Source organism: Diabrotica virgifera, chromosome 8 (assembly GCF_917563875.1).
Source record: "Diabrotica virgifera virgifera chromosome 8, PGI_DIABVI_V3a".
NCBI lineage: Eukaryota > Metazoa > Arthropoda > Insecta > Coleoptera > Chrysomelidae > Diabrotica > Diabrotica virgifera.
Window position 1 is genome coordinate 156,996,718 of NC_065450.1, and position 27,555 is coordinate 157,024,272.

At 32.7% G+C, this 27,555-nt stretch overlaps 1 protein-coding gene across 1 annotated transcript in view; it reads left to right on the plus strand.

The window, feature by feature from the left end:
* LOC126890298 (collagen alpha-1(X) chain-like) overlaps positions 1-27,555 on the plus strand; it is a 342,832-nt gene that overhangs the window by 207,758 nt on the left and 107,519 nt on the right. The window contains exon 7 of the mRNA XM_050659156.1: positions 20,747-20,887. Coding sequence (XP_050515113.1) covers positions 20,747-20,887 — 141 coding nt within the window. The remainder of the gene's footprint in view (positions 1-20,746; positions 20,888-27,555) is intronic.

Genomic DNA, 27,555 nt, shown 5'->3' on the forward strand with positions numbered 1-27,555 from the left:
AATGTAAGAGTTATAATTTCAAAACAGCCTATTAAGTAATATGCCAGCTAGGAGGCGTTATTTAATTATTTTCAGAAATCTAGTTTTCTTTGGAAAATGTTAAATACAAGTATGCATTTTTAATCCTGTATTACAAAATTAGATCAAATTAGAAACAGAAAAGCGAAAACCGCATGTCGATAGCTTTTTTCTATCTCGAGATATCTTAAGAAACGTGTAAATTTTAAACCTAACCGTTACACTGGTAAACAAAGTTAAGGAAAAGTAGTGTGCTGTGGAAAAAACAAAGAAACATTTTCCAGATCTCAACGTATATAATTAATTAAAACGACAATAAAACAAACAACACTATAAAATATAACAAAGAAATAAAAACAACTACCTACTTAGTGACGACTTAAATGTTCAAATTATTGCCCATCATTTTTGATTCAAGCATTTACTCTTTCAAGAGTAGATTGAACAGAAATCTTAATTTCTGCTCTCGAAATGCTTTGAATGGGGTTTCGTATTCTCTGGATCATTTTTTCTCGAGTAGGCCTAGATGCAAAAACAAGGTCTTTAATCCCTCTCCATACCTAAATAAAAGTGAAATACCAAACCGTCCCCACACCAAACAGTTAAATCTGGTGATAGTCATATAATTGGACCATTTCTTTTCGATAATGCTTTTATTGGTGAGCACTACCTAATTTTTTTAAGGAATGAATTGCTACTTCTTCTGGAAGATGTACCGCTAGCAGTTCGTAGGTCAATGTTGTTTCAGCGCGATACGATGGTTGTCCCACGCATTTTTCCAGAGTAGTAAGAGATTTTTTAGATGAGTCATTCGCTGATAGATAGATATATAGGACGTGGAAGCCTATTTTTTGGATAGGTAGATCACCAGATTTAACTGTTTTAGACTTTTTATTTATGGGGGCGGATTAAAGACCTTGTTTTTGCCGCTAGGCCCACTACTCGAGAAAACATGATCCAGAGGGTAGGAAACGCCATGCAAAGCATTGCGAAAGCAGAAATTGAGACTGCTGTTCAATATACTCTTTAGGAGTAAATACTTGCATCGAAAATTATGGGCCATAATTTGAACATTTAAGTCGTCACTAAGTAGTTGTTTTTATTTCTTTGTTATATTTTATAGTAGTGTTTGTCCTATTGTTGTTTTAATTAATACACGTTGACATCTAAAAAATGTTTGTTTGTTTTTTCCACAGCATACTACCTTTCCTTAACTTCGTTTACCGGTGACAGTAACAGTTATGTTTAAAATTTACACGTTTGTTAAGATATCTCGAGATAGAAAAAAGGTATAAATAATTAAATAACGCCTTCTAGCTGGCATATTACTTAATAGACTGTTTCAAAGTTATAACTCTTAAGTTTACGAAAAAGAGCTGTTTTCAACAAGACCAAGTTTGTAAAATTCGATTTAGCAGAACCGGACTTACAGCCATTTTTTCGTAACAAGGTTCCCACTCACCCCCACCTCGTATATGCAAAGGTAGACTTAAACTTGTGAAGTCAAATATGGGCAGAATTTTATGAAGAATACGATGATCGGATTTGCAGTGCCCTTTCGTTAGGCAAATTCTGTAAAATTTTAATTGTTTAATTTTTGATATTCAATTACGCCCTCTAGCGGTGAACCTACAATTATGAAAATAATTTCCAGGCTTTTCCCGAGGCAACTTTTGTTATAAATATTTTTTTCTCAAAGTTGTACTATAAACGGTTCCTGAGATATGGCCGAGAGCCATTCTTATTGGGACACCCGGTACGTAACCACTTTTCCTTATCGACTGGTAATCTAATAAATATTTTATTGGGGGTTGTAATGGTTGTAGTTTAATGGTACTAAACAACAGTTATAGTATTAACTTTTATTTTCAATAGTAAACACACAAGTCAATGCTGTCTCTTCAAAAACTGCATTAAACTCCAAGTAAGCAAAGTAGTATACGGTTTTATATTAAGGCGGAGATACATAATATGCGCTCTGCGCAGTGTGCGAGCCGCTCGCGCCCAGCATATTTGTTAGATTAGTACGTGTTTTCAAGTGGCACACAAACGGCTCGCACACGGTGCACCACGATCTAACATCTGTCGGCTTTTCAACAAATGCTTTGATGGTTCACAATACGTATTTGGACGGGTTTGCGAGTGGTTTGTTGGTTTTGGGGCGCCTGAGTTGAATATTTGTTAGTAATGGAGTGTTGGAAGGAAATATCAAACTTATTGATGTTTACCGTGGAAAGTGAAAATGAGATGATGACATTGAATATATTTAAACATGTTAGCTTGCAACCCCCAACTTGTAACCAACTTGCAACCATCTTGCAACCAATTTGCAACCAACTTGCAACCAATTTGCAACCAACTTGCAACAAATTTGCAACTAACTTGCAACCAATTTGCAACCAACTTGCAACCAATTTGCAACCAACTTGCAACCAACTTGCAACCAGCTTGCAACTCAACTTGCAACCAATCGGAATGAAACCAAACACTTATCGATGAGAATAGGAGAAGCTACTCCCGACGTCGACCGATATCGGATCTGATCTGATCGGAGAAAAACGGATCCAATGTAGGGATTTAATACTAATTATCTACAATTACTAATAGTGTAGGAAACAAAGGTTGAACCTTGCAAAATGGACACAAGTCCGGTTTTATTTTTTTTCTGGTATATCAAGGGGTGCTTATTATAAGACTAACTTTTTCTGAAAAAATTTCGCCCCGGAACCTCCCTTTTCACCCCTTTAAAGGGGGTAATTTGTGGTTTTTGCGGAACGTAGCCCTTCCTGTAACTTTTACAAAAAATTTCTTTTATAGAAATATGAAGAGGACTATATTTTCTACGATTTATTTCCGACACCATCTCTCTATCATCCACCGTTTAGCGGGGGTGGCGCCCTAAAGTTGACAAGTTTTTAAAAAAGATGTTTTTAAAAAAAAATATGTTTTTTCCTAACTGTAACGGAAATTAAGAAGAAATTCTGCGGCAATTATTCACAAATAATTGACTGATTTTTTGGTATAGGTTTCACTTAAGGGTAATTGCCCTTTTTTTAATTACAGGGTGTTACATTTTAAAAAACATCTTTTTATACCATCTGAACCGTTTATGCTAGAGTAAAAAGACTTTCAGCGATTACCCATGTACTGGTTCTATTTACAAATTTGTATAATGCGCCCCCATTTTTTCCCCGGAACCACCCCAAAAAAAAGAAGAATTAATAAATAAATTGATTTTCTTGGAATCCTTCACACACAATGCCCTTTATTAATGTGCTTCATATATCATTTTGTGCACGTTATTATTACCCATGCATGGACACCAAAAGCAATTTCCTAGTGCAACCTTTGTAGCAAAAAAAAAATAAATAAAATGGGGGGTTGAAAATTTTTTTTTGTTTTTTGCTTTTTGATCCATATGGACATATGCTTCATCAATAGTGCTTTTCAAAAAAATATATGGTTATTGCAACATCTCTGCGAAAACCACCCCTATCCTTGAAAATATACTGCAGAAAATACCCCTATCCCTTGGCGAGCATGTTTTTACGATTTTCTCATTACCTATGTATTCTTTTTAAACAAAACTTATACAAGGTTAAAGACCACTATTTACTCTAAAAATTATGTCCTATTCATTTTTTCGTATAAGCAACCGTTACGGCACAGTGGCGCCGTAAACCTCATATATGCTTTGACGGGCTCCAGTTTTTGTTTATTTTTCGTCATCTGTTCGTTTTATTGATAAAGTACTTATGCAAAATAAAACAACACAGTGTAGTCTACAAATTATGACTTATGCACATTTTACATTCTTTGCTCCCCAAAGCCACAGTGGTGGCCCAAAATAAATTTTTGCATATTTTCGCCACCTACATGCATTTTATTGCATTAATGCTACCTTAACAGCACAATATTTACCCTTAGGTGGTCGCTACGCAGTGGCGGATCCAGGGAGGGGTGATGGGGGTGATCACGTCCCCCCCTCTCAAACCAAGTGATATTATATTCAAAGATTATAAAAATATTAATTTATTTTTATAGAGATTTAACCAATTGGCACTCCCCTCTTAACGATTCTGGATCCGCCACTGTCGCTAAAGCATAAAAAGTCATTCTTATAAAAATAATATTAATATAATATAAGTATTTCTATAAAAATAAATGAATATTTTTATAATCTTCAAATATAATATCACTTGGTTTGAGAGGGGTGGGGTGATCGCTCCCATCACCCCTCCCTGGATCCGCCACTGCTTAGCGACCACTTAGGGGTGAATATTGTGCTATTAAGGTAGCATTAACGCAATAAAATGTGTGTAGGTGGCAAAATATGAAAAAATTTATTTTGGGCCACCACTGTAGCTTTGGGGAGCAAAGAATGTAAAATGTGCATAGGTCATGATTTTTAGGTTACACTGTGTTGTTTTATTTTACATAAGTACTTTATCAATAAAACAAACAGATGACGAAAAAATAAACAAAAACTGGAGCCCGTCAAAGCATATATGAGGTTTACGGCGCCACTGTGCCGTAACGGTTGCTTAAACGAAAAAAATGAATAGGACCTAATTTTTAGAGTAAATAGTGGTCTTTAACCTTGTGTAAGATTTGTTTAAAAAAAAATGAATAGGTAATGAGAATATCGTAAAAACATGCTGGATAAGGTATAGGGGTAGTTTCTGCAGTATATTTTCAAGGATAGGGGTGGTTTGCGCAGGGATGTTGCAAGAACCATATATATTTTTGAAAAGCACTATTGATGAAGCATATGCCCATATGGATCAAAAAGCAAAAAACAAAAAAAAAATTTCAACCCCTCATTTTATGTATTGTTTTTGGCTACAGGGGTTGTACTAGGAAATCGCTTTTAGTGTCCATGCATGGGTAATAATAACTTGCACAAAATGATATATGAAGCATATTAATGAAGGGCATTGTGTGTGAAAGATTCCAAGAAAATCACTTTATTTATTAATTCTTCTTTTTTTTTGGGTGGTTCCGGGGAAAAATGGGGGTGCATTATACAAATTTGTAAATAACACCAGTACATGGGTAATCGCTGAAAGTCTTTTTACTCTAGCATAAACGGTTCAGATGGTATAAAAAGGCGTTTTTTAAAATGTAACACCCTGTAATTAAAAAAAGGGCAATTACCCTAAAGTGAAACCTATACGAAAAAATCAATCATCTATTTGTGAATAATTTCCGCAGCATTTCTTTTTAATTTCCGTTACAGTTAGGGAAAAATATATTTTTTTTTAAAACATATTTTTTAAAAACTTGTCAACTTTGGGGCGCCACCCTTGCTAAACGGTGGATGATAGAGAGATGCTGTCGGAAATAAATCGTAGAAAATATAGTCCTCTTCATATTTCTATAAAATAAATTTTTTGTAAAAGGTACAGGAAGGGCTACGTTCTGCAAAAACCATAAATTACCCCCTTTAAAGGGGTGAAAAGGGGGGTTCCGGGGCGAAATTTTTTCAGAAAAAGTTGGTCTTATAATAAGCACCCCTTGATATGCCAGAAAAAAAATAAAACCGGACTTGTGTCCAGTTTGCATGGTTCAACCTCTGTTTCCTACACTATAAATGTTCGTAAGTTTCCTCTGGATCGCGGAAGGTTCGTCAAAATGAAAAATTTTAACGAACATTAACCGCGCCACGAACGCGCGGCGCTCACACGGCGCGGAGTTCGCGGCGCGGATATGTATTTCCGCCTTTAGACATGAGAAATGTCAATATAAAATATAATGATGTGACACAAAGGTTCGTGCGCTTTTTCAATCGTTTGATATGATTTAAATACACAAAAGATTTTAAATTTGTACTTTTAAGTTATTATGATATTTTGAGGCGTGAAATTTTGGAAATAATATTTTTAAACGAATCGGAACATTATTATGTAATAAAACAAAAACGTGCAAGTTCCCCATTGAAATTAGTGTTACTAGACGTATAAGTATTTGTTCGCAATATACAAATAATCTACTATGTAATGTGTTTTTTGGACGTAATATAAGGAAATAATGTTTTCTCTAATTACGACAAAGGGCCTTTCCATATTACTTTTACAGTTGGGAATTTTAATTGTTATCATGGTAATCTAATCTTCTAGGTGTATCATTTATATTAATTTAACAAAACCCTTTACGATGACAAGCCCCTGCCAAACCAATGGACAATGCAACTAAGAATATGCATAAAAATTAATCAAAAAGGTATTTTGTATCTTTTATATCTTTTATATCTCTTGCGTAGAATAAATCGTTAAATATGCTGGTTTGTTTTATTTCAATAAGTTATCTTGAACTTGCCTCATTATAAATATAACGTCGGTGCACGATCTCTCCCCACCCCACCTAAAATATTGTTGTATTTCTGCTAATTTTATACGTTCATTCAGTTTGTTTGTGATAACTTTGGTTGTTAATTTTACTGTTGTGTTTAATAAATTATTCCTCTGTAATTCTCTGGTTCTGATTTGTTTCCCTTTTTAATGAGAGGTATTAGATATTAAGGATATTTTCTCGAGCTTTGGAGAAGCTGCATTAAACATCGGTATAAAAATAAATGAAGACAAAACAAAATACATGGTCGTCTCAAAACAAGAACGACGCGAATAAGGCAAAACATTACTATAAACGATCATAACTTCGAAGTGGTTAAAGAATTTAACTATCTAGGAGCAACAATCACAAATAAAAACAAATTACAGCAAGAAGTTTAAACGCGAATAATGGCAGGAAACAGATCTTTCTTTGCAATGAAACATCTAATGAAGTCAAAACTTCTTTCACGAGGTGCAAAAATCCAGATATATAAGACCATAATACGACCAGCAGTCGCGTATGGAAGTGAAACGTGGACGCTAACAAAAAGAGAAGTAAATAAATTGCTGGTGTGGGAACGTAAAATCCTTCGAATGATATATGGCCCTTGCAGAGACAGCGTGACAAACGAATGGAACCGCAGATACAATAACGAGCTAGAGTCTCTATTCGGAAAAGAAAATCTAGTCAGATATATAAAGGCTAATAGACTCAGATGGGCAGGGCATGTGATACGCAGTAACGACAATCGCCTTATAAACAATGTGTTCTGGGAAAGGCCAGATGGAAGAAGGTCTGTAGGGCGGCCTAGAAAGAGGTGGAAAAATGCAGTCAAAGAAGATATGTAGAAAATGAGAGTGCGACAATGGGAATTAGTGGCACAGGACCGACAAATATGGAAGGCAATAGTAAACGCGGCAAAGACTCACGAAGAGTTGTAGCACCATTGATGATGATGTTGATGTATTAGGATGCATCATCTCCATTCTTGTAGTATTCTATTCTTTCTTTCTGTCATTTTTTGGTTTAGTTTTAATAGTTGTTTGGTTAGATGTTGTCTTTTGTACTTTATGAGTTCATTTAATATTCTGTTTTCTATTGGCGATTTTCTATTTTTTTATTTCCTTAAAGCTTCCTTTACGTCTCCCTCCTCAATGTTTGTTTCTTCGTTTCTCAACCCTGCAGGTGTTGGTGGTTCATTATCGCCACCTTTAGAAAATGCAGATCGAAAGTACTCTGCCCATGTTTGCTTCGGAATTTATTTCGTTTTTATTAGTTCATTCCTCTTTTTTGGTCTATCTATCATACTCCATAATAATATTTCTTTTTGTATTCCGTACAAGTCGTTGTCAATCTATTTTGAGAAACTCTTCCATCACTTTTATTTGTCTGATTAAAGTATTTGTTTCGTGTTTAATTCTTTTATAGTGGTTGTATGCCTGTTGTGTTTGTTTTGTTCTGTATTGTTATTTTGTTTTGTTTTATGGCATAGACTTGGGTGTCAATTAGCCAGTCACAACTTTTTTGTTTTCTATTCATACATAAAGAAGGCAATGAGGTCCTTAGAGTTCCCTAGCAAACTATTCCACAGCTCTCTACTCAGTTCAAAAGCTGCAGCTGGCCGCTATGGACTATCCAAGTTGCTCACCACATTTTTACATTATAAATCTTCTTCTTCTTCTTTTTTATATGTACATAATATATCAAATTATCAGGATTAATAAATTTAGAGGTTAATTTTAGTTTCACAGGTCAATTTCATTAAACAATCATTGTATATATATTTTTGCTGTTCAGAGACAATAGATAGGATTATATTGAAAGGTGGAAAAACATTACATTTTAATCTGCGATTAAATTATAGGTGTATGGAATGTATTTTGTGCTCTCAAAGAAAGTGTGATTCAAATCACCGACCTTCTGGTATTCAGGACAAAGTTTTGAATGAAAAACTTTAATTCTTGCTAGATGTAGAAGAAAACATGCATGTCCAAACTTCACTCTGATTAATGTTGTTATATATTGTTGTGATCTGCTTTAAATTACTTTGATATTAATTATTATTTATTTGATTACTACAATTAATTATTACTTAATTATCCAATTGTCGCAAATCATAAAAAAAATTAATAAAAAATCTCAGGGTGCCTTTTTATAATATAAAAAAAAGTCTAAATTATCTTATGTTATACTTCTCTTCTCTCATGGTTTCAGTATTTCTTAGTTGATCCTTATCGGGATAAAAATAGGAAAAGGAATTAAATAGAAATACTATAAATAAACACATACAAATACCTTTATTATCAAAAGCAATGCTCTGTAAGTTTATCAATTAAATTCTGTGGGCATAATTGTCCAAATGAAACCTTTATCATATAAATTTATCTAATTCAAAAAAATATTTATCGCTTTGTTCTTGATACCATTAATAAAACCAGCTAAACAAACAAATTTGGTATTCGCAAAATTACTTATACTTCCTATTAAATTTTTTAAATGTTGGAATCTTAAATTCATATGTTTTTACATAAAAAAAATTAACTTCTGATTATAAAAAAAAATCTATCACATAGGTTATTGACTGACCTTTTTGATTCACACAAAATGATGTCTCCTCTTGACCCAAACAGCTTCTCCTTGTTGATTATGTTAGGCTACCAACTAAAGCCCTCTCCGTTCTCAGCAAAAATCCATCAGCATACCAGCAACTATTTCTCCAAAACACCAGCCAGGCTTCCTTTGACCAGGACTCGTTCAATAAACTTCAAATCTCTCTCCTCTTTTTCTCTCAACAATAATCTCCTGAGACCCAAGTATCTTTTTTACTTGGTGTCACAAATAATTTTAATAACGATAATTCTTGTACCTTACTCTCTTTGACTTTACAGAATCAAAGAGGTATTTCTTCTCGATTTGATTTGTCTCTCGTTCCACTGTTCAGCTACTCTCACTATCAACACGACCACTAGTACTTGCTTCTGAACTACTCACGAAAACTTTTGACTTCTCCTCTCGGCTGCCGGTAACACAATAATCCCTCTTTCCAAAACTATCTGAAAATTCAACCTTCTCTCCTTCCCATTCCAAATTGCCAAACCAATCAGAGACATTTCTTCTTCCCCATTCTTTTTTTCATTCGAAACACCCACTCATACTTTCAAAAATATTCCTACCATCATAATAATTACTTTCGGGAAATTCTACAAAATTTACTCGGGGTTAAACAAAAAGAGATTAAAATTCCAAACTTTCTTTACCTTAATTTTCTAAAAACTAATTACCTATGGCTTCTACCTTTCCCGTAATAAACAATCGGTTTAAAATAATAATCCTAAATAACTTTCACTTCACTTTTATTTACAAATGTTTTTAATATTCTTCATGGGAAAATTCATTAAGGAGAAACCACCTTGCGTGAAAGCTAACTTCTAATAAATATTTACAAATCAATATAAAGGGTGTATCAAATTTATGTGCCCGCGTTATATTAAAAAAATAAAATTTTTATTCTATTTTTGATTGATAAATTTGAGAGAGAGAGAAAGAGAGAGTGAGAGAGAGAGAGATAGAGAGAGAGTGAGAGAGAGAGAGAGAGAGAGAGAGAGAGAGAGAGAGAGAGAGAGAGAGAGAGAGAGAGAGAGAGAGAGAGAGAGAGAGAGAGAGAGAGAGAGAGAGAGAGTGAGAGAGAGAGAGAGAGAGAGAGAGAGAGAGAGAGAGAGAGAGAGAGAGAGTCCATTCTATCAGACATTCGCCATGAAGAGAGCATATGTAAATCTAAAGCAAGTTGCTTAAATATAAGGTTTGTTCTAGCACCAGTTTTAAACGGTTTGAAACCATCAGCGAATAGTGGACCAGCGCGAGTAGAGGGGATAGTACTGGTGACTGTATTATGTTTTCTCACTGAACAACTGTTTGCTGACGGTTTCTGACTAGTTTGATTGTTTGCTAGAACAAATCTATACTCTGGTAATTTCAGGCTATAGTTTGTAAAGTATATAAATTGGTAATTTTTCTAATTGCAGAATATGACAAAATAAAATAACTTAAGTATGCGTAGTAAAATAATTTTTAATAAATCTCGGTTTTGAAAATAAACTGCTCGTCAAAAGTTAGGGATATAGAAAATTATTCTTATTTTCATAGTTGATTTGTTCGTGAACAGATTAACGGATTACGCTTTTTTATTATTTTAGATTTTCCTTTAGTTTATACACAGTTGTTCAAAGGTTCACTCAAACTTTATTTTTTACTTATACCGGGTGGAAGAAAAGAAATGTTTTTCTTATGTTAAGTTTGAGGCGCCCTGTAGAGAGGACGAGCTACAAATATGAGTATACAGTGGAACCCCGATAACTCGGATTAATCGAGACCACGGCCAATCCGAATGATCTAAAATCCGGGTTAGCCGGAGAATATGGTAAAAATTAATAAAATACAGTATACAGTCTGGCTGAAAGACTTCGGTCGATGGCCTTTTGGTACATTGTATCAATAAAGTATGTCTCTCTCTCTACAGTATACATACACATCAACTTCGTTATAATTGAAATACGACTGTACTTCACACAATACCTTCACAATCGGTGTGACGATGTTATGTTATTTAAGAACAGTGGAGATTAAGACCATTGTTTAAAAATAATTGTTTAAATAGTCTTTAAGTCTTTTTTGAACAATGCTAAGACAGTTTAAAATAAATAAAGGAATAACAAGTGCGTGTTGTTTCCGATAATCCGAGTCAATGAACGTTGCTCTGCCGCCGTGTGCCATGAGTCATTTTTACTATCGAATAGTTCAAATTACACAAATACCCATTATCTCTCACATATTATATTACATCCATTTTTATTGTTGAAATATTTGTCTGATGAAAATCGGTCCGGGTTAGCCGGACTTCCGTGTTATCGGAAGCCGACTTATCGAGGTTCCACTGTACATCAGAATCTTATTGTAGTTTTATGTTTAGTGAACATTTTGGTTTTTGAATGTCGCTAATATCTATAGAAAAAAAGAAAATAGACGGTTTTGTAGTTCAACATGTGTTTTAACCGAAATAAAAGTTTAAGACACCTTGTAGGGAGAAAAGGCACAAAGGTGGATACACATCGATATTGTGTGGTAGTCTCTTATTTTGTGAATATTTGGTTTTTTTAATTTCTCTATCTTTAATAACAAAGAAACTAGACGGATTTATTCGTTAATATGTGTTTTATCTGACGACATGCGATACGTGAAGAGGCCATCATATTCTAAGATGAAAATATTTCCTACATAATATAGTGCAATCGGAACAAAATGTTCAAAGAAAAAAATCTGTGTAATGTACCTTTCGCTATTTAAGGAGCCTCCACGTAGACACCAAATCCGTACTTATTCTCAAAGAAATTCCACCCTAAAACATCACAAAACCTCCATTACAATCTCGTCTCTCTTATGTTGCGCTGTGCATATGGCTTACCAGGTCGCGTATTTCCCTTTGCGTGTTCATTTCAAGATATTGCGGTTTTGAGACGGGCACCGAAACGGTGATATATATCTAGTTCCAAAAAGGTGTTGATTTGAAAGCGCCAACCCCCGAAATGTGCACGGGTTTGTACCGAAACATGTGGCGTTGGAATTATACAAACAAGTGCATAGAACTAATAGGTCTATTATTCGTTGCACGTGCTGTTTATCAACTTAGATTTGAGGGTCGTGTTGTGTATTTTTTTAAGTAAATTATTTAAGGTGCATTCGTAACTCGTTGGATCCATGGTATTTTCAAAATCCTTCTATTGCACCATATCTCAAATGCTTTCAACTTCTTTATGTTGTCTACTTTCGGTGTCCATCTTTCCATTCCATACAAAAAAGTCGAGAACAGGTAGCATGTTAAGGCTCTTATTCTCAGCTCCAGAGAAAGGTCTCGATTAACAAACATTTTTTTCATTTCTATAAATGCTTTTCTTGCAATTTTGATTCGTGTCCTGATTTTTCTACCTTGGTCGTTGTTTTCTGTTACCCAGGTTCCCAGATATTTGTAGTTATTCACTCTTTCTACTTGTTTTCCCTCGATATCTAGCCTTCCTATTGTATGTTGCTTAGAATTAATCATGAACTTGGTTTTCTTAACGTTCATTCGTAGTCCATATTATACTGACTTGATGTAATCTATTTAGGTACTACTCATTGCAGTGCTTCTAAACTGTCTGCAAAAATAGCGGTGTAGTCTGCGAATCTTATGTTTTTCAAGAATTTTCAGTTTATTGATATACCCTGTTCTTCCTCTGATACTGCTTCCTTAAAAATAGCTTTACAAATAGCTAAAAATATGTTTGCTGAACAATAATTGTTTAGCTGTAACTAAAATATGTTTTTAATATACATAACACTTTTAGTACCTATACTGTTTTGCATTACTACAAAATGTATACGTATCGTAATAGTTTATTTTGACAGGAATTTTTTTTCACTACTTTGAGTTTTTTGAAAAATTATGAAATTAATTTTGAAAGAAAAAAGAAGGTAACTTTGGTAACAAAATTGTTTTATTTCCACAGATCCAATGAATGATAATTTGTTATTCTGCAGATAGGAGCTATTTGTGATAAACAGTTCAAATAAAATAAAATAATTTTACAACTTAACATGTATTTGTGATAATTTTAGGCGCGAAGTTCTTTTACAAACCAGTGCGCATTTCAAAATTAAACGTCTTGAAATGCACACGTGTTTGAAAGCAGATATGCTCCGCCGTTTGCGTGCCGATTTCAAAACTACCCGGTCTTGAAATGAACACGGAAACGTAAATACGCTACCAGGTCGACAAATACCTCTTATAGGTGTCAATAAGAACTGTTTAACTTCTGTGCCTTCCTGTTTTTAAAGCTTTGTTAACTTTTATTTTTTATTCTAAATTTAGTTTTGTTTCAGTTAAAACACATGTTCAAGAGTAAAACCACCTATCTTCTTTGTTTATAAAGATATCAAGGACATTCAAAAAACAAAATGTTCACAAAACTTAAGACTAAAATAGAGTTGAGATGTACACTGATGTATACTGACATTTGTACCGTGTCCTCCCTACAGGGTGTCACAAACTTAACATAAGAAAAACATTTCTTTTCTTCCACACGGCATAAGTACAAAAAAGTAGTTTGAGTAAACCTTTGCACAACTGTGTAAATGTTAAAGAAAAATCTAAAATAATAAAAAAAATAAACGGAATCCGTTAATCTGTTCACGAAAAAATCAACTATGAAAATGAGCATAATTTTCTATATTCTTAACTTTTGACGAGCAGTTCATTTATATGAGCATATATGGATACTAAAAAAATGTAATTGAGTTTACGAGAAAATGTTTTTATAGGCACGAGTAAATTAACTCAACGTGTCAAGTTTATTAACGTCAGTCTGTCGGTCCAGTGGTCACTCCACAAGACCAAACCAATTTTATTTCCTCATGTACCCCTAAATTTACCCTTAGAGGGAGGTCGTGCATACGCTTTGGGATCACGGGTAGGTAAAATGTGTTTCTTTCATTTCTTCCTATTCGCTCGTAGTCTTTTGATATTCGAACTGGTGCGCAGATGATTTATATAATAATAATATGTTTACTGTTGTGGAAAAAGAGAAAAGCCGCGGATAACGTTTTATACGTGTGAGATTTGTTGGTTACGGCCAGTGTTCCTGATATCTATGTTGGGTGTATATTTGTATAATGTTTAAAATTTTTGAACGTATCAACAAGAAATATATGACAGCGTTATTTATAGCCTTTGAGATTATAAAAATGTTAGTAAACCTTTATAAAGTTGTAATATTTGCTGGTATTATGCTGTCCTAACGATTTACTGCAGCCAATTATTAATCTATTGTTATTTTAAATAAAAAATAAAAAAGTGTGTATACTTTGTACGCACATACTTTTATTATTATGATTTCAATAAATTTATTTTAAACAGTTTAACTGTATTATTTTTATTTAACTATTAAACTAATTTTAATAATTAGAATAATACTAAAAATTAAAAATAACCTTAATACGTAATTTTTTATAAAATGTGACCTCCCCGCAATTACTTTTCCCTTGATGAATCGTAAAAAATCTAAAAAACAGATTTTCTACACAAATTTTAAATTTTCTTTTCATCATATATTTAATACTAATTAGTCTATTTCTAACGAAGACAAATCCAAAGACACAAAAATTATAATAAATATATTTACTTAAAACACTAATATATATTTTTTCACATTTTATTTGCATTGATACGTAATTTGAAAAATTTAGCAACTAAGTTCATACTGTCGGTATGCGCGTACTTTGTACTGTCGCTTTTATAAAAATTCACTCTCAACATTTCTCAAAATGGCGCCCAAAGAATTATAACTTCAAAAATCATGCATTGAAGAGGCACTGCGTATTGCTTCTATGACACGAAAATCTGGTTTTTCTTTTCCTTGAAGTCGAATGTGCGAATACCCATATAAAGCCTACTTGCTGCCTCGTGTTGTTTAGTAAATGTAATTGTTCTTTTATTAAAATACCTATAGTATTAATTACGTAACTGTTCTATCGTATCTAATGCACTGAGAGAGTTGGTAATTATTACAGATTTTGGAGTAGACAATCCTTTCTAATATGTGTGTGTTTATGTTTTATTGGCACTGGTTTAAGCAACCAACTGGCCAGTCAATGTGTTTTGAATTCTCTCTTTTACAAAATATATGCTTAGTATCTAAATTTAAAACTATTAGTACTACTGTTTTTTTATTACTGTTTTTTTTTATTATTTTTTTTTATTATATTTTTTAACATTTTTTTTTATTACTATTTTTATTTTTTTTTTAGTTTTTTTTTTTTTTTGTATATTTTTTTATCGCGCTAAGACCTAAACCCGATTCAACCTCGCGGAGGTTTAGATCTTAGTAACTTTTTATTTTATTTAATTATTTATTTTTTTTTTATTTTTTTTATTTTTTTTTTTCTTTTTTTCTCAGAGCTTTAATTTTAAACAATTAACATGGTTGTACAAAATTTTATAAACATCTAGATTGTTTGATTGTAAAAGGTATATAAGATTAAAAGGAAATTGTACATTAACTTGAACTAGATTGGCAAAAAAGTTTGATATTTCAATAAAATGTAAAGGACATTCTAACAGCATATGTTGTAGATCAGCTAGCTCTCCACATAAACATTCATCATTATCTACAAGTCCTATTTCTCTTTTGTAGACTGGAGTCAGACAGTGATTACTTCTTATTCGACAAATAGTTTTGATAAAGCCTTTGTTGGAAACTTGATTAAACCATGTCTTGATGGGAAGTGTAGGCTGGATTTTTTTGTAATAATTTCCTTTGTCTGAATTATTGTATTGTTCCTGCCATTTCGTCCGTTTGATAGATCTCATAATAGAAATTATGTCTCCCATAGGAAGTTGATAAGTATGCAGAGTGGATTCCTTCGTTGTTGCTTTTTTAGCCAGATCATCTACTATTTCGTTGTTTTTTATACCAATGTGTGCTTTTATCCAACACAATATTATATTTTTGCCCGATTTCAAAGCTTCACTGTTCATTGCTATGATGTCACTGATGATATAATTTTCTGCAAAATTATGTACATTATATTTCAATGTCTTTACAATGCTTTGGCAGTCTGTAAATATAACATAATTGAGTTCTTTTTGATTAATACATATTTTGTATGCTTCTTTGATTGCAATGAGTTCAGCTGTGAAAATTGTCATTTTATCAGGTAATCTGTTGTTTATTTTTATACTTTTTTGTGGGTAATATATAGCATATCCAACTTTTCCTTCCATTTTTGAACCATCCGTATATAATTTCTGATAACTCCCCCAGTTTTTTTGTATACACTGAAGGTGGTCTATTTTAGTAAGGAAGTCTGTCGCACGAATATTACTTAAATGACAGTTAACTGGAGATAAATAATCTTCATAATTTAGCTTTCGAGACGAGCTTTGTTCAATTTGGTGTATGTCGCCAATGGAATTAGAAACGTTGAGGAAGCTTTCCACAACTAAAAGCAGTTTCTTTTTTTCCCAGTAATAATGAGTTAGGTATGAGGTGGTTAAATGAACAATTTTATTTAATAGCAGTTTATCGTTAACCGCTGTTTTAACTATAAATTTCTGACTTAGGTATTCCCTGCGTAATGAAAGTGGAGGTTCATTAAGCTCACATTCCATGACCAATATAGGTGTGCTACGAAGATAACCAGTGCATAACCTAAGTGCCTTATTTTTGATCCTCTCGATTTTTTGGAGTACAGAGTTTGATGCTGAGCCATAAAAAATAGATCCATAGTCTAAGATTGATCTTATCAAATTTCTGTATAGTAATATTGATATGTTTGGATCAGCTCCCCAGTTACTGACACTTACAGTCTTCATGATATTCATTGCATTTTCCATTCTTCGTAATATGTAATTTGTGTGTTCTTTCCAATTTAATTTGGAGTCTAAAAATACGCCAAGAAATTTTATTGAAGTTTTATAAGGAATACTAGTATTATCAAATTGTAGATGGCTTTGAGGAACATATCGTTTTTTAGTAAAGGTAACAATGGTTGATTTACTCTCTGATATTGTTAAGTTATTATCGGTAGCCCATTTTTTTATAATATTCAATGTCGATTTAAGGTAGTTATTACATCTATCTATTGACTTATTTTCTGCATATATCGCAACATCATCAGCGTACTGTAGGATTTTTATGTGTTGAGGAAGTTTAGTTTCTAAGTCAGCAGTATACAGTATATATAATATAGGACTTAGGATGCTACCCTGAGGTAGTCCCAAAGATGTGTATCGGGAGTTAGATTGATCTCCATTTAATCTAACGTGAACTGCTCGAATAATGTATAAGTTAATGATGTTCCATGTTACTATCTCGGGTATTCCTATTTCCAACATTTTCGCGTATAGTATGTGAAGATTAACGTTGTCGTAAGCCCCTTTTATATCTAAGAACAAAGCACTAACTGCTTTCTTATAAGTAAAGGAACTATAAATGTCTATTAAAAAGTGGCAGAGGCTATCTTGTGTGGATTTACCTTTTCTAAAACCAAACTGACTTCTTGGTAATAGGTCGTTCTTTTCTAGCCAAAATTCCAGACGGTTTTTAATAAGTCTCTCATATGTTTTTAGTATACAGGAAGCCAGACCGATTGGACGGTAAGAATCCCAATTCTTTGATGATTTTCCTGGTTTTAAAACCGGGATAATAGTGTAAACGTGCCAATCGTCAGGAATCTTTATGCGGCGCATCCAAATTTCATTATATATATTTAGTAGTGCAGCCTTACCAATTCTTGAAAGATTTGATAGCATCGAGTAATGGATATTATCGGCACCTGGTGCTGAATTTGAGTTTTTCTTCAACGCAAAGTTTAGTTCAGTGGCAGAAAATGGTTTGACTAGGAAACGGATTGGTTCTGGATAGTCGTACAGAGCATTTAGTTGTAAATCAGGAATTACTAATTCTGCAGACGGCGGTGTGATATTTTGATGGAACTCTTCTACCCACGAAGCATCCGACAGAATAACAGGGACTTTGTTCATTGTTTTTCTATTTTTTATTCGGTTAACTTTTGACCATACATCTTTAATAGGGACTGACCTATTTAGGGATCCGACATAATCTCTCCAGCTATTTCTTTTAGTTTGTTTAGTGATCTTCTTGACATGTGCATCATCTTTTTTATACTTAAGTAGGTTTTCATGGTTTGGATTTTCTTTGAATATACAAAAACTTTCCTGTCTTCTTCTGACTGCTTCTTCACATTCTAAATCCCACCAGTATTTTCCTCTGGAAGTCGGTTTTTTTATTTTAAATTTGGGGATGCAGTAGGATGCAGTTGTATTTATATTGTGCAAAATTTGTTCATAAGAATTTATATCTTTAAATTGAGAGAATACATCTTCCGAATACTGTTCATATAATTTCCAGTCGGCATTCTTTAAATTCCACTTTTGTGAATATGGATTATATGTATGAGTTGGTTGATCCTCTAACTCTACTCTTATAGGTGTATGGTCTGAACCAAATAGGTCTTGAAGTGTTTTCCAAGTGATCAGGTGGTTTAAGTCAGGAGTACAAATGGTCAGGTCTATTGCCGATTTCGAGAAGTTCCTAAAGAAAGTAGGAGAGCCATCATTTTTGAATATTAAATTATTATCGTCTATACAGTCCATCAAGATTTTACCTTTCATATCTGTTTGGTTGTCTAGGCCCCAGGCAATGTGGTGAGCATTAAGGTCACCTCCTATTATAAATGGTCTTTCTATAGATGTTATGAAATTGTTCCATTGTTGTAACAATAACTTGGTTCCTGGGGGAACATACATAGATATAAATGTGACTGTATATGACTTAAACTTTATTTTTATTGCTACTTTATTGACGTTTATTAAATCTACTTTCATGGTGACTTCCTCGTAATATAGGTTTGAATTTATTAAAATTGCTGAGCCACCGCCAACAGTTACTGAAAAGCGGTCGTCTCTGACAATATTGTACCCGTGAAAGTTATAATATATATACTTTTCTGGTTTAAATCTAGTTTCTGACAATAATGCGATATCAACTTTCTGGTCTTCTAATAGGTGGATAAGGTTTTCTCTATTAGAGTTAGCCGATCTACAATTCCATTGACAAATTACCAATCTATTCATTATTATATAAGAGAGAACTTAAAACTGATTGAATTGAATTTACTAGAACTGATTTTTCTGGAATTTCAAAATTTTTGTGATTTATATTAGAGATAATACTTGTAACTATATTTGATATTAATTCTGTTAATTCTTTTGATGGTTCATGTATTTTAGATCCTTGTTCTGGATTAAATGTAGATTGATACGAAGAAGAGGTGATAATACCACCAGGTCTGTTGGACATGGGGTTTAACTTTATTATTTTTTGATGTTCCATTGTTACTTGGTCTGGTGAGGAAGAGATAGGTCGTTTGTATTTTGGTGGTTTTATTATTGTATATCTATTTGAAACTGAAGGTAGAGCGAACTGATTGGAAGATGTTTGAGACGTGGACAATTGAGTAAAGGAATATGAAGAGGATGGTGCATTCATATTTGGAGTTTGATGAGAATTTATTGAGGAATTATTGGCTGCTATAGATGCATAAGTTATCTTAGGAAAGAGTTTAATTGTTTCCTTAAAAGATAAGCTGTTTTCAGACATATAATGTTTTATTTTCTTTTGGCGATCAAATTCTGGGCATATCTCCCATTCATTAGTGAAGTGTTCACCTTCACAGGATAGACATTTTTTGTTAAACGATGATAAAGAACAAGAATCGGAAAGGTGAGATTCATGACACTTAAAACAGCGAGGATTACTTTTACACTGCTTACTCATGTGCCCATACCTATAGCAGTGGTAACAGATAATTACCTTTTGCTGGTATTTTTCAACAGTGTGTAAGACATGATTAATTACTACATACTTTGGTATATTCTGGCATTTAAAAGACACAATAACTGATTTTGTTGGATTAAATATTACTTTGTCATCTGCTACTATTTTTCTTGTTATTCGTTTCACATACTCAACCCAGAATTTGCAATGGTGATCAAATTCCTTTATTCTATTTTTAAGATATTCTTCCGATATATCTGAATCTATATCCCTTACTACACCTAGTTTAAACAATTGAAATTTTGGAATGTATGCGGTCAGATTTTTTTGAATAAGGAATTTGGAAGTAACTAAAGCATTTGCGCTACTATAATTTTTAAATGAGACCCTAACTCGGTTGCGTCCGATTGAGTCAATTTTTTTTATATAATTGTCAATTTCTGGATGTAACGTAAATAGGATCTCGCCTATTTTAACAGCGTTTAATTTTCCTGTAAAATTTAAACTGGAGTTTTCAATGAAAATGTAAAAAGGTCCTAAATCAATTTTTTCGTATAAATAAACAGGCCTGGTTTTTTCTGGTTGATCTGAGTTTACTAAAGTATTTTGTTTTTCATTAATATTGTTAAGATTAATACTACTACTTATCTTATTTTGAGGCTGGTTGGGTAGAAATCCATTTAAATCTTGTAAATCACAGCTACTATCCATCGAATTCTCAATATCAGGCGGTTCGCCTCCACTAGATGACTCCATAGAGGAGTTTTCAAGTAACGTTTAACTTATGAACACTTTCAAAATGTAAACTAAATAAGGAAAAGTTTAACAAAACTAAACAAACTAAATTAGAACGGTATAAATCAAATAATCCGCCAAAAATTAATATTTTTCGGAGAGATTTCCAAATTTAAATTAACTTTGACAATTATTTTGACGTATCTGAATCCTTTCTAATATAAAACATAGTAAAATTCGATTGACTGACAGTATTTTTATTTTGTTTACAGGTTCTACGAACAAACACGACACTTACATTGTAAGTGAATGGGATAATGTTCTCCTACAATGTTTGGCATCTGGTAACCCGCCCCCTAGAACTCTATGGCAACGTCTGGATAATCGACCAGTTGTAATGGGAACATGGCAAGGTATGTACTTTCAAAATGCCATTTCGTTCAAAATTAGTAAAAAAAGCTAGGTAATATTTTAGAACAAAAAAACTATGCAAATTCAGTAAAAACAAACTTTGTATAGTGATTATTTTTAATGATAATTTAGAAACATTGTCGGAAAAAGACTAAATTATTATTTTATAAATAACTACTAAAGGTATATTCACATTACAATCTTATCATTGATCAATAACACATTTTACTCTAACCTTAATCCCTATGGTAAGGGAGCAAATTATGCTAAATGTGCAGTCACTCGAGCGCTTTGGGGACCTATTGGGTTGTGAGGAGTAGGTCCTAAAACCAAAAAAGTTAAGTAAAATTTTCCATTTAAGTGGGGACTTGCCATTATTTAATACAATTTTCCATTTCCAACAATCGTTTCTTCGATTATTACGCCATCTATTCATAATTCAAAAAAATGTCTCGAATAAAAGTTACTTATTTTTACGTAAGAAATCCAAATCTGCAGTGAAAAATGGAGATCCTATTTAAGATTTTATAGTAACCCCCCCAGCGCACCTCCGTAAGGGGCGTGTTTGGTGTCATTCAATAGATTTTTCAAAAATATTGAATAAGTATATCTTGCAGTTTTTCGATCTGGTGTTAATTTCGCGAATTATCGCGGGGTTCCCATTTAAAATTTTAAATTTACCCCTCACCCCTGTCCGTGTGGGGTGGTGGTTGGTATCATTCGATAGATTTTTAAAAAATATTGAACAAGTATTTTTTAGTTTTTCGATCTGACGTTTATTTCCTGAAATATTCGCTTTTTTCTTGTGAAACTTTGTGACCCACCCATTTCCTTACGCCCCACTCAAACCGTCAGATTTGTGAAATATACACTCTTTTGCTTGTACCTAACTTACCTTATCTTAATCTAACGATTTCGAGTATTTCTAAGGATATATTTTTTTTCCGGGCCCCCTTAACGAACTCCCCGGTATTCAGATCCCATATATGGTAGGGGTACATTAACAGGGTACAAGGTTTCTCCCCATACCATAATCTGACGCGCTCGAGTAACTGCAGAAATCCCCGCTTGGGCTCCCCTACCACTACTAATAATATTATAATTATTTTAGTATTACTAACAAACAGTACATAACAGAATAAGGGCCGGTTGTTCGAACGCTAATCAACAATGATCACTATCAAATATTTAATTACTGTCACAACTGTCAATGTCAACTTTGGTTGGGTTGCTGAAAACATAATTGATTATAATTATGAGATTAGTTAATCAATTAACATAAAAATTATTAACATAATTGATTAAATAATTTCATAATTGTAAGCAATAATTATGTTTTTAGCAACCCAATCAAAGTTGACATTGACAGTTGTGACAGTAATTAAATATTTGATAATGATCATTTTTGATTAGCATTCGAACAACCGGCCCTAAGAGTATATTATTCAACGAGCATGAACGAACAGACGCACGATGATGAAGTTTGCGAGCCGAAGTGAATAATAGCCATTACATGCGAGTATACTACTATACTTTTTCTACGACCATTTTTGTTTTTATTAGTGGGAAATTATTATTGTCAACTACCCTCGATTAAAATTAAAATATACGAAAATAAATGTTACTCACCAATAGTACGCGGCTGAATAAGCCATTGCTGTACACAATGAATGAATGATGAGGCACTACACAATTTTCGGGCCCCTAAATATAAACGAAATGAAACGAAATGGACGAAATTAACATCAGATCGAAAAACTGAAAAATGTGTGTTTAATATTTTTCAAAAATCTATCGAATGACACCCCCGAGTGTATTAAATGTATTCGCTTTTTTCAAATCCTGAGAAAACTAATAAATATTTTTGAAAAATCTAAACGCAGAAAGAAAGATTGCATTATTACCGAGGGCTGAAAGTCCCCTAGAATAACCAAAAAGTTCCTTTTGAACGGGATATTTGAAATTAAAAGTCACACTAAATTTTACTTTGTTTTTTCACCCCTGTAACATATCAAAATAAACACCATAGAAGTTTTCAGGGACTTTGGGTCCTCGGTAACAACGTATTCTCTCATTCTGCGTTTGAATTTTTCAAAAATACTTATTAGTTTTTAGGATTCGAAAAAAATGAATATATTTAAAACACATTAAAAATTTTGACAGGCGACATTTTGCACCTATACCCTTAAAATATTTTAAATCTCACACACTACTGTAAGTTTTACTGGTTGGATTTCTTTTAGATGGTCCAAGATTTTATTCCAAATTCCAAATCGTCGTCATAAGAATAAAATCTAACGTATTCATTTTTCTTCAAAAATCATTTGCTTCAACTGACGTCATCATTTTTTTGTTTGAATCTTCGCTTAATTGATTCAACGCGATTTTATATGAACGAAATAAAAGAATTTTGAAAATTTATTTTGATATTGCACTAAAAATTTGTTTAGTGATATTTACGTGCCCCATTAAAATTCGGGCCCCATTAAAACTCGGGCCTGCGGCAGGTGCTTCATAGGCTTAGTGGTAAAATAGGCGCCAGATGCGAAAAACGATTGTGTGCGTGAAGTGGTGAAATTGTGGATTAGTTTTGGCACATATCATAAGGACTATTATTAAGGAAATGAAATCTGCCCTATGTATTCGGTTCTATTCGTTTAAGAAGAATTATAAGCACAAAGAGGAAACTAAACTTCTATCATAATAAAGCAGAAGTAAGTAACATAACCTAAATTTTGCATTTTTAATGTTGCGTCGTAGGCACTATACATACAGTGATGAGCGTGCTAGTAACCGGCAAAATAACACAAAAGATAGAAAACATAATACATTGTAAAACTAGTAGAGATGAAACTAGTAGGGCTGAAAATTATCGATATAAACGTATAAATTTAATATTACATTACATAGTTTCCTACCTTTAGATGTCTCTGAAAGGAGTATTTCCTAAAATTCTCCTGTCACAGTGACATTTTTCATACTCCTCCGATACATCTAAATGTGGGAAACTATGTAATGTAATGTTAATTTATACGTTTAAATCGATAATTTCCACCTCTATTACACTTGAGAGCAAAATAATCGACTCACTTGCTGAATAATTGTACACGTGGAATTTCCTAAACCTGTTGTCCGATTTGAGTGATTTTTTTAGTATGTTATAGCCTTATTATTTAAGAAAATCGTTGTAATATTATTGTTGCTATACAGATAAAGGTCATTTTATACCGGGTGTAACAATCATACTGTGTTTTTTCTTAAAATTCGGAACACCCTGTGGAATATTCTAGCATATAAAATATATTTAAATTAAAATTTAATTGTAGGTTTAGACTTTATTAACATTTTCTTTTTTAATCAAGTATATTCAAATGGGAAATAAGTCACAATTTTACCTAAAAATGATTTTATTAACGTTTCGACGCCCAAGTCGGGTGTCGTTGTCAAAATACAAAATAATACTAAATAAATAAAAATGTTGTTGCTTAGTAAAAAATTTATATCTTAGAAATAGTTCTACCTCGGTAGAATGCAGTAGGATGTGGTTACCCATATTAAAGGAGGAAGTCAATAGAAAGAAAATACCACAATTAATAAATCAGTAACATATCGAGTTAGTACATATTTAAAATTTAAAATATCAAGTCAGAATTTGGTATTAGTTTTGAGAGTAAACTAAATGTAAACCCAAATACTTACGATGTCGGGATAGTATCACGAGGTTTTTCCTGGTTTTCCCTCGTGATTTACTATGGAATCTCTAACGCGAGAATTTCAGTGCCACCATTGCATTTGGTTGTCTTTTTAAAGACGGATCACATGCTATAATTTTTTGTGGCGGATATTCTTGAGCTGGGATTGATTTCATGTAATCGAATGAACTATCTTTTAGTAAAGTCGTCCCAGGAACGCAACTCATCAATATTGGCAATATCATTTTTAAGTCGTCTACTTTAAAATGTATAATACGTGTCTGAATTGCCGATATAAATGAGTCAGATTAAATAAATTATTAGAAGAATTTTTTACTAAGCAACAACATTTTTATTTATTTAGTATTATTTTGTATTTTGACAACGACACCCGACTTGGGCGTCGAAACGTTAATAAAATCATTTTTAGGTAAAATTGTGGCTTATTTCCCATTTGAATATACTTGATTATAAAAATGCCACAAGAAAATAGCTTCAGAACAACATTTTCTTTTTTGACTCATTTGCTTATGTTGGATAATAAAAAGACACCCTATGATTGTTACACCCGGTATAAAATGACCTTTACCTGTCTAGCAATAATAATATTACATCGATTTTCTTAAAGAATAATCCTGTAACATACTAAAAAAATCACTCGAATCGGACAACAGGTTTAGGGAATTCAAGACTTCTAACGTGTACAATTCAGCAAGTGAGTCGATTATTTTTCTCTTAAGTGTAGTTTCATCTCTTTTTAGTTCCCAATGTATTATGTTTTCCATCTTTTGCGTTATTTTGCCGACTATTAGCGCGCTCATCACTGTATATTGCTCCAAAATATAGATACGATGTGAAATTATTAAAGTGAATTTAATTACTCAATTGTATCTCACTGTGGATTTAAATGCAATTGGAATCCTAAATGTTTACGTTTATGATAAACACTGTATATTGACGCTTATACACCTAAATGTTTATGTTTACCCATTGTTTATGTTTACCTTTTAATAGCCCCAATCTTAAATGTTTAAATGATGACATTTAAACGTAAAAAATATACTGACCCGTTCTTACAGTTGAAAATCGTTTTCAAAATTTTTAAGTATTAAAAAAGTTAATTATTGATATAAATCACAATAAGTATTGTGTTAAATAATAGTTATTTATGATATAAGTGTTAAAAGTACACGTTTAAGGCACGCATGTGAAAGTTTGCAAAATGAGCGATAGCGAGTTCTGCAATTCACATGAGTGCCTTAAAAATGTACTTTTTAACACGCATATCACACAATATTTTTTCTACAAACGTAATTACAGGACAATATCTACAAAAACTTTTACTTGAACTTGACTGTCATTCCATTTTTATATTTTTTTGACATTACATCCAAATTGCCTATACGGTCAATACGAACTGCAGTGCTTTAAAACTATTTTAAAGCACTAGTGCCTTAAAGTAGAATTTTTAACGCTCGTATGGAGTGCTAAAGATTGCATATTTAACACGGTTGTAGAAAAATAAATTTAAGTCATTTTATTTGCAGTTTATATTCAACTTGTAACGATAAACTACCACAGAAAATGGAAATACTATGGTAAAATAATATTTCAATTAGCTATGATAGTTTATTTTTCATTAAAAATCTAAAGCATATGATGTATTAGATTCAATGATATATATTCAAGATCTAGCCTAAAGCTAACAATTTGGATTATTATAATCCATAATATTATTATATGTACTTATGGATAAGTATAATACTTATGGCATTTTGTGTTTGACGGTAAATTCTTGATGTTGGATGGTACAGCTGTTGATTTGTCGACCTGGGCACAGTATAAAGAGGGACAGTAGAACCACTCTCCGAAAAATTGGAAGTAAAATCCTTTGTCGCGCATGGCGACCGCGCAATGTTGCCAGTCGCTTTTGCCCCACTCTCGAAACGTACGGGTTTTAACAGGGAAAACCCGCATCTACCACTGGTGAGTTGCCAATTGCGTACTGCCGGTATTACTTCTTGAGATCAAAGTGCCGACATGGAAGTGGTTTTACTGTCCCTCTTTATACTGTGACCTGGGCTTAGATGTTCGCCTTTAGGTAGAGCGCAGCTGCAGATGGAGGGTGTTGTCTGTTAGAGATGCATCATGTTGTTCAGTTGCTGCCTTGTGGTAGCAACTGGGGTTTTGAGACTCCCGAAAGAAGAAAGATTCTTTTGATTTATTCCCAAAAAGTAGAGCACATAAAATATTGTGTATTAGACATCAAGAAGCAATGAAAAGTTTCCTTGCCATTCTTCAAAAAATATCCAAAAACTAGCATATGCATATGATAATAATTATATGAAATATAATTATTATCAATATTAAATAGTTAAATTTACACATTTCCTACATCCGTAATAATATAAGTAATAAAGTATAAAATTACAAATCGACACGTGGTTTTGGAGAGTTGAGGTAAAATATGCAAAAATGGTTAAAAGAACTATGAATATAAGCTTGACTATGAATATAATCAAACCGTTAAATACAGTACTTACCCCAGGAGATCGTAATCGAAAGAAATGAAGTATTATCAGGCTACATCTCTTTAAATATCAGAAATAATTCTGCGACTTTCATAGAGGTTGTGGTCTTGTCATCGAAAGTGTCACTGTCATCGAAATGACAGTGAAGCATATAACATAAAAAATTTCTTAGGATAGAATCAGATGTTTCCATTACAACTGAAAACAGAATTGCCTCAGAAAGGAAAGTAAGCGTACCAACTAATTTTTAAGGAAAACCAGTAAAAACAATGGAAGTTGAGAAATTAATGAATTATTAAATAAAATAGAATAAAATAGTTATTTGAAAATAAATTAACAAATATTTGACGTTACACACCAATATATTAATAGTGCTAAACATTCATGACAGTTTCGTTCGACCTTAATATCTGTCACATATGTCACTAGGCATGCATCACTTGATTA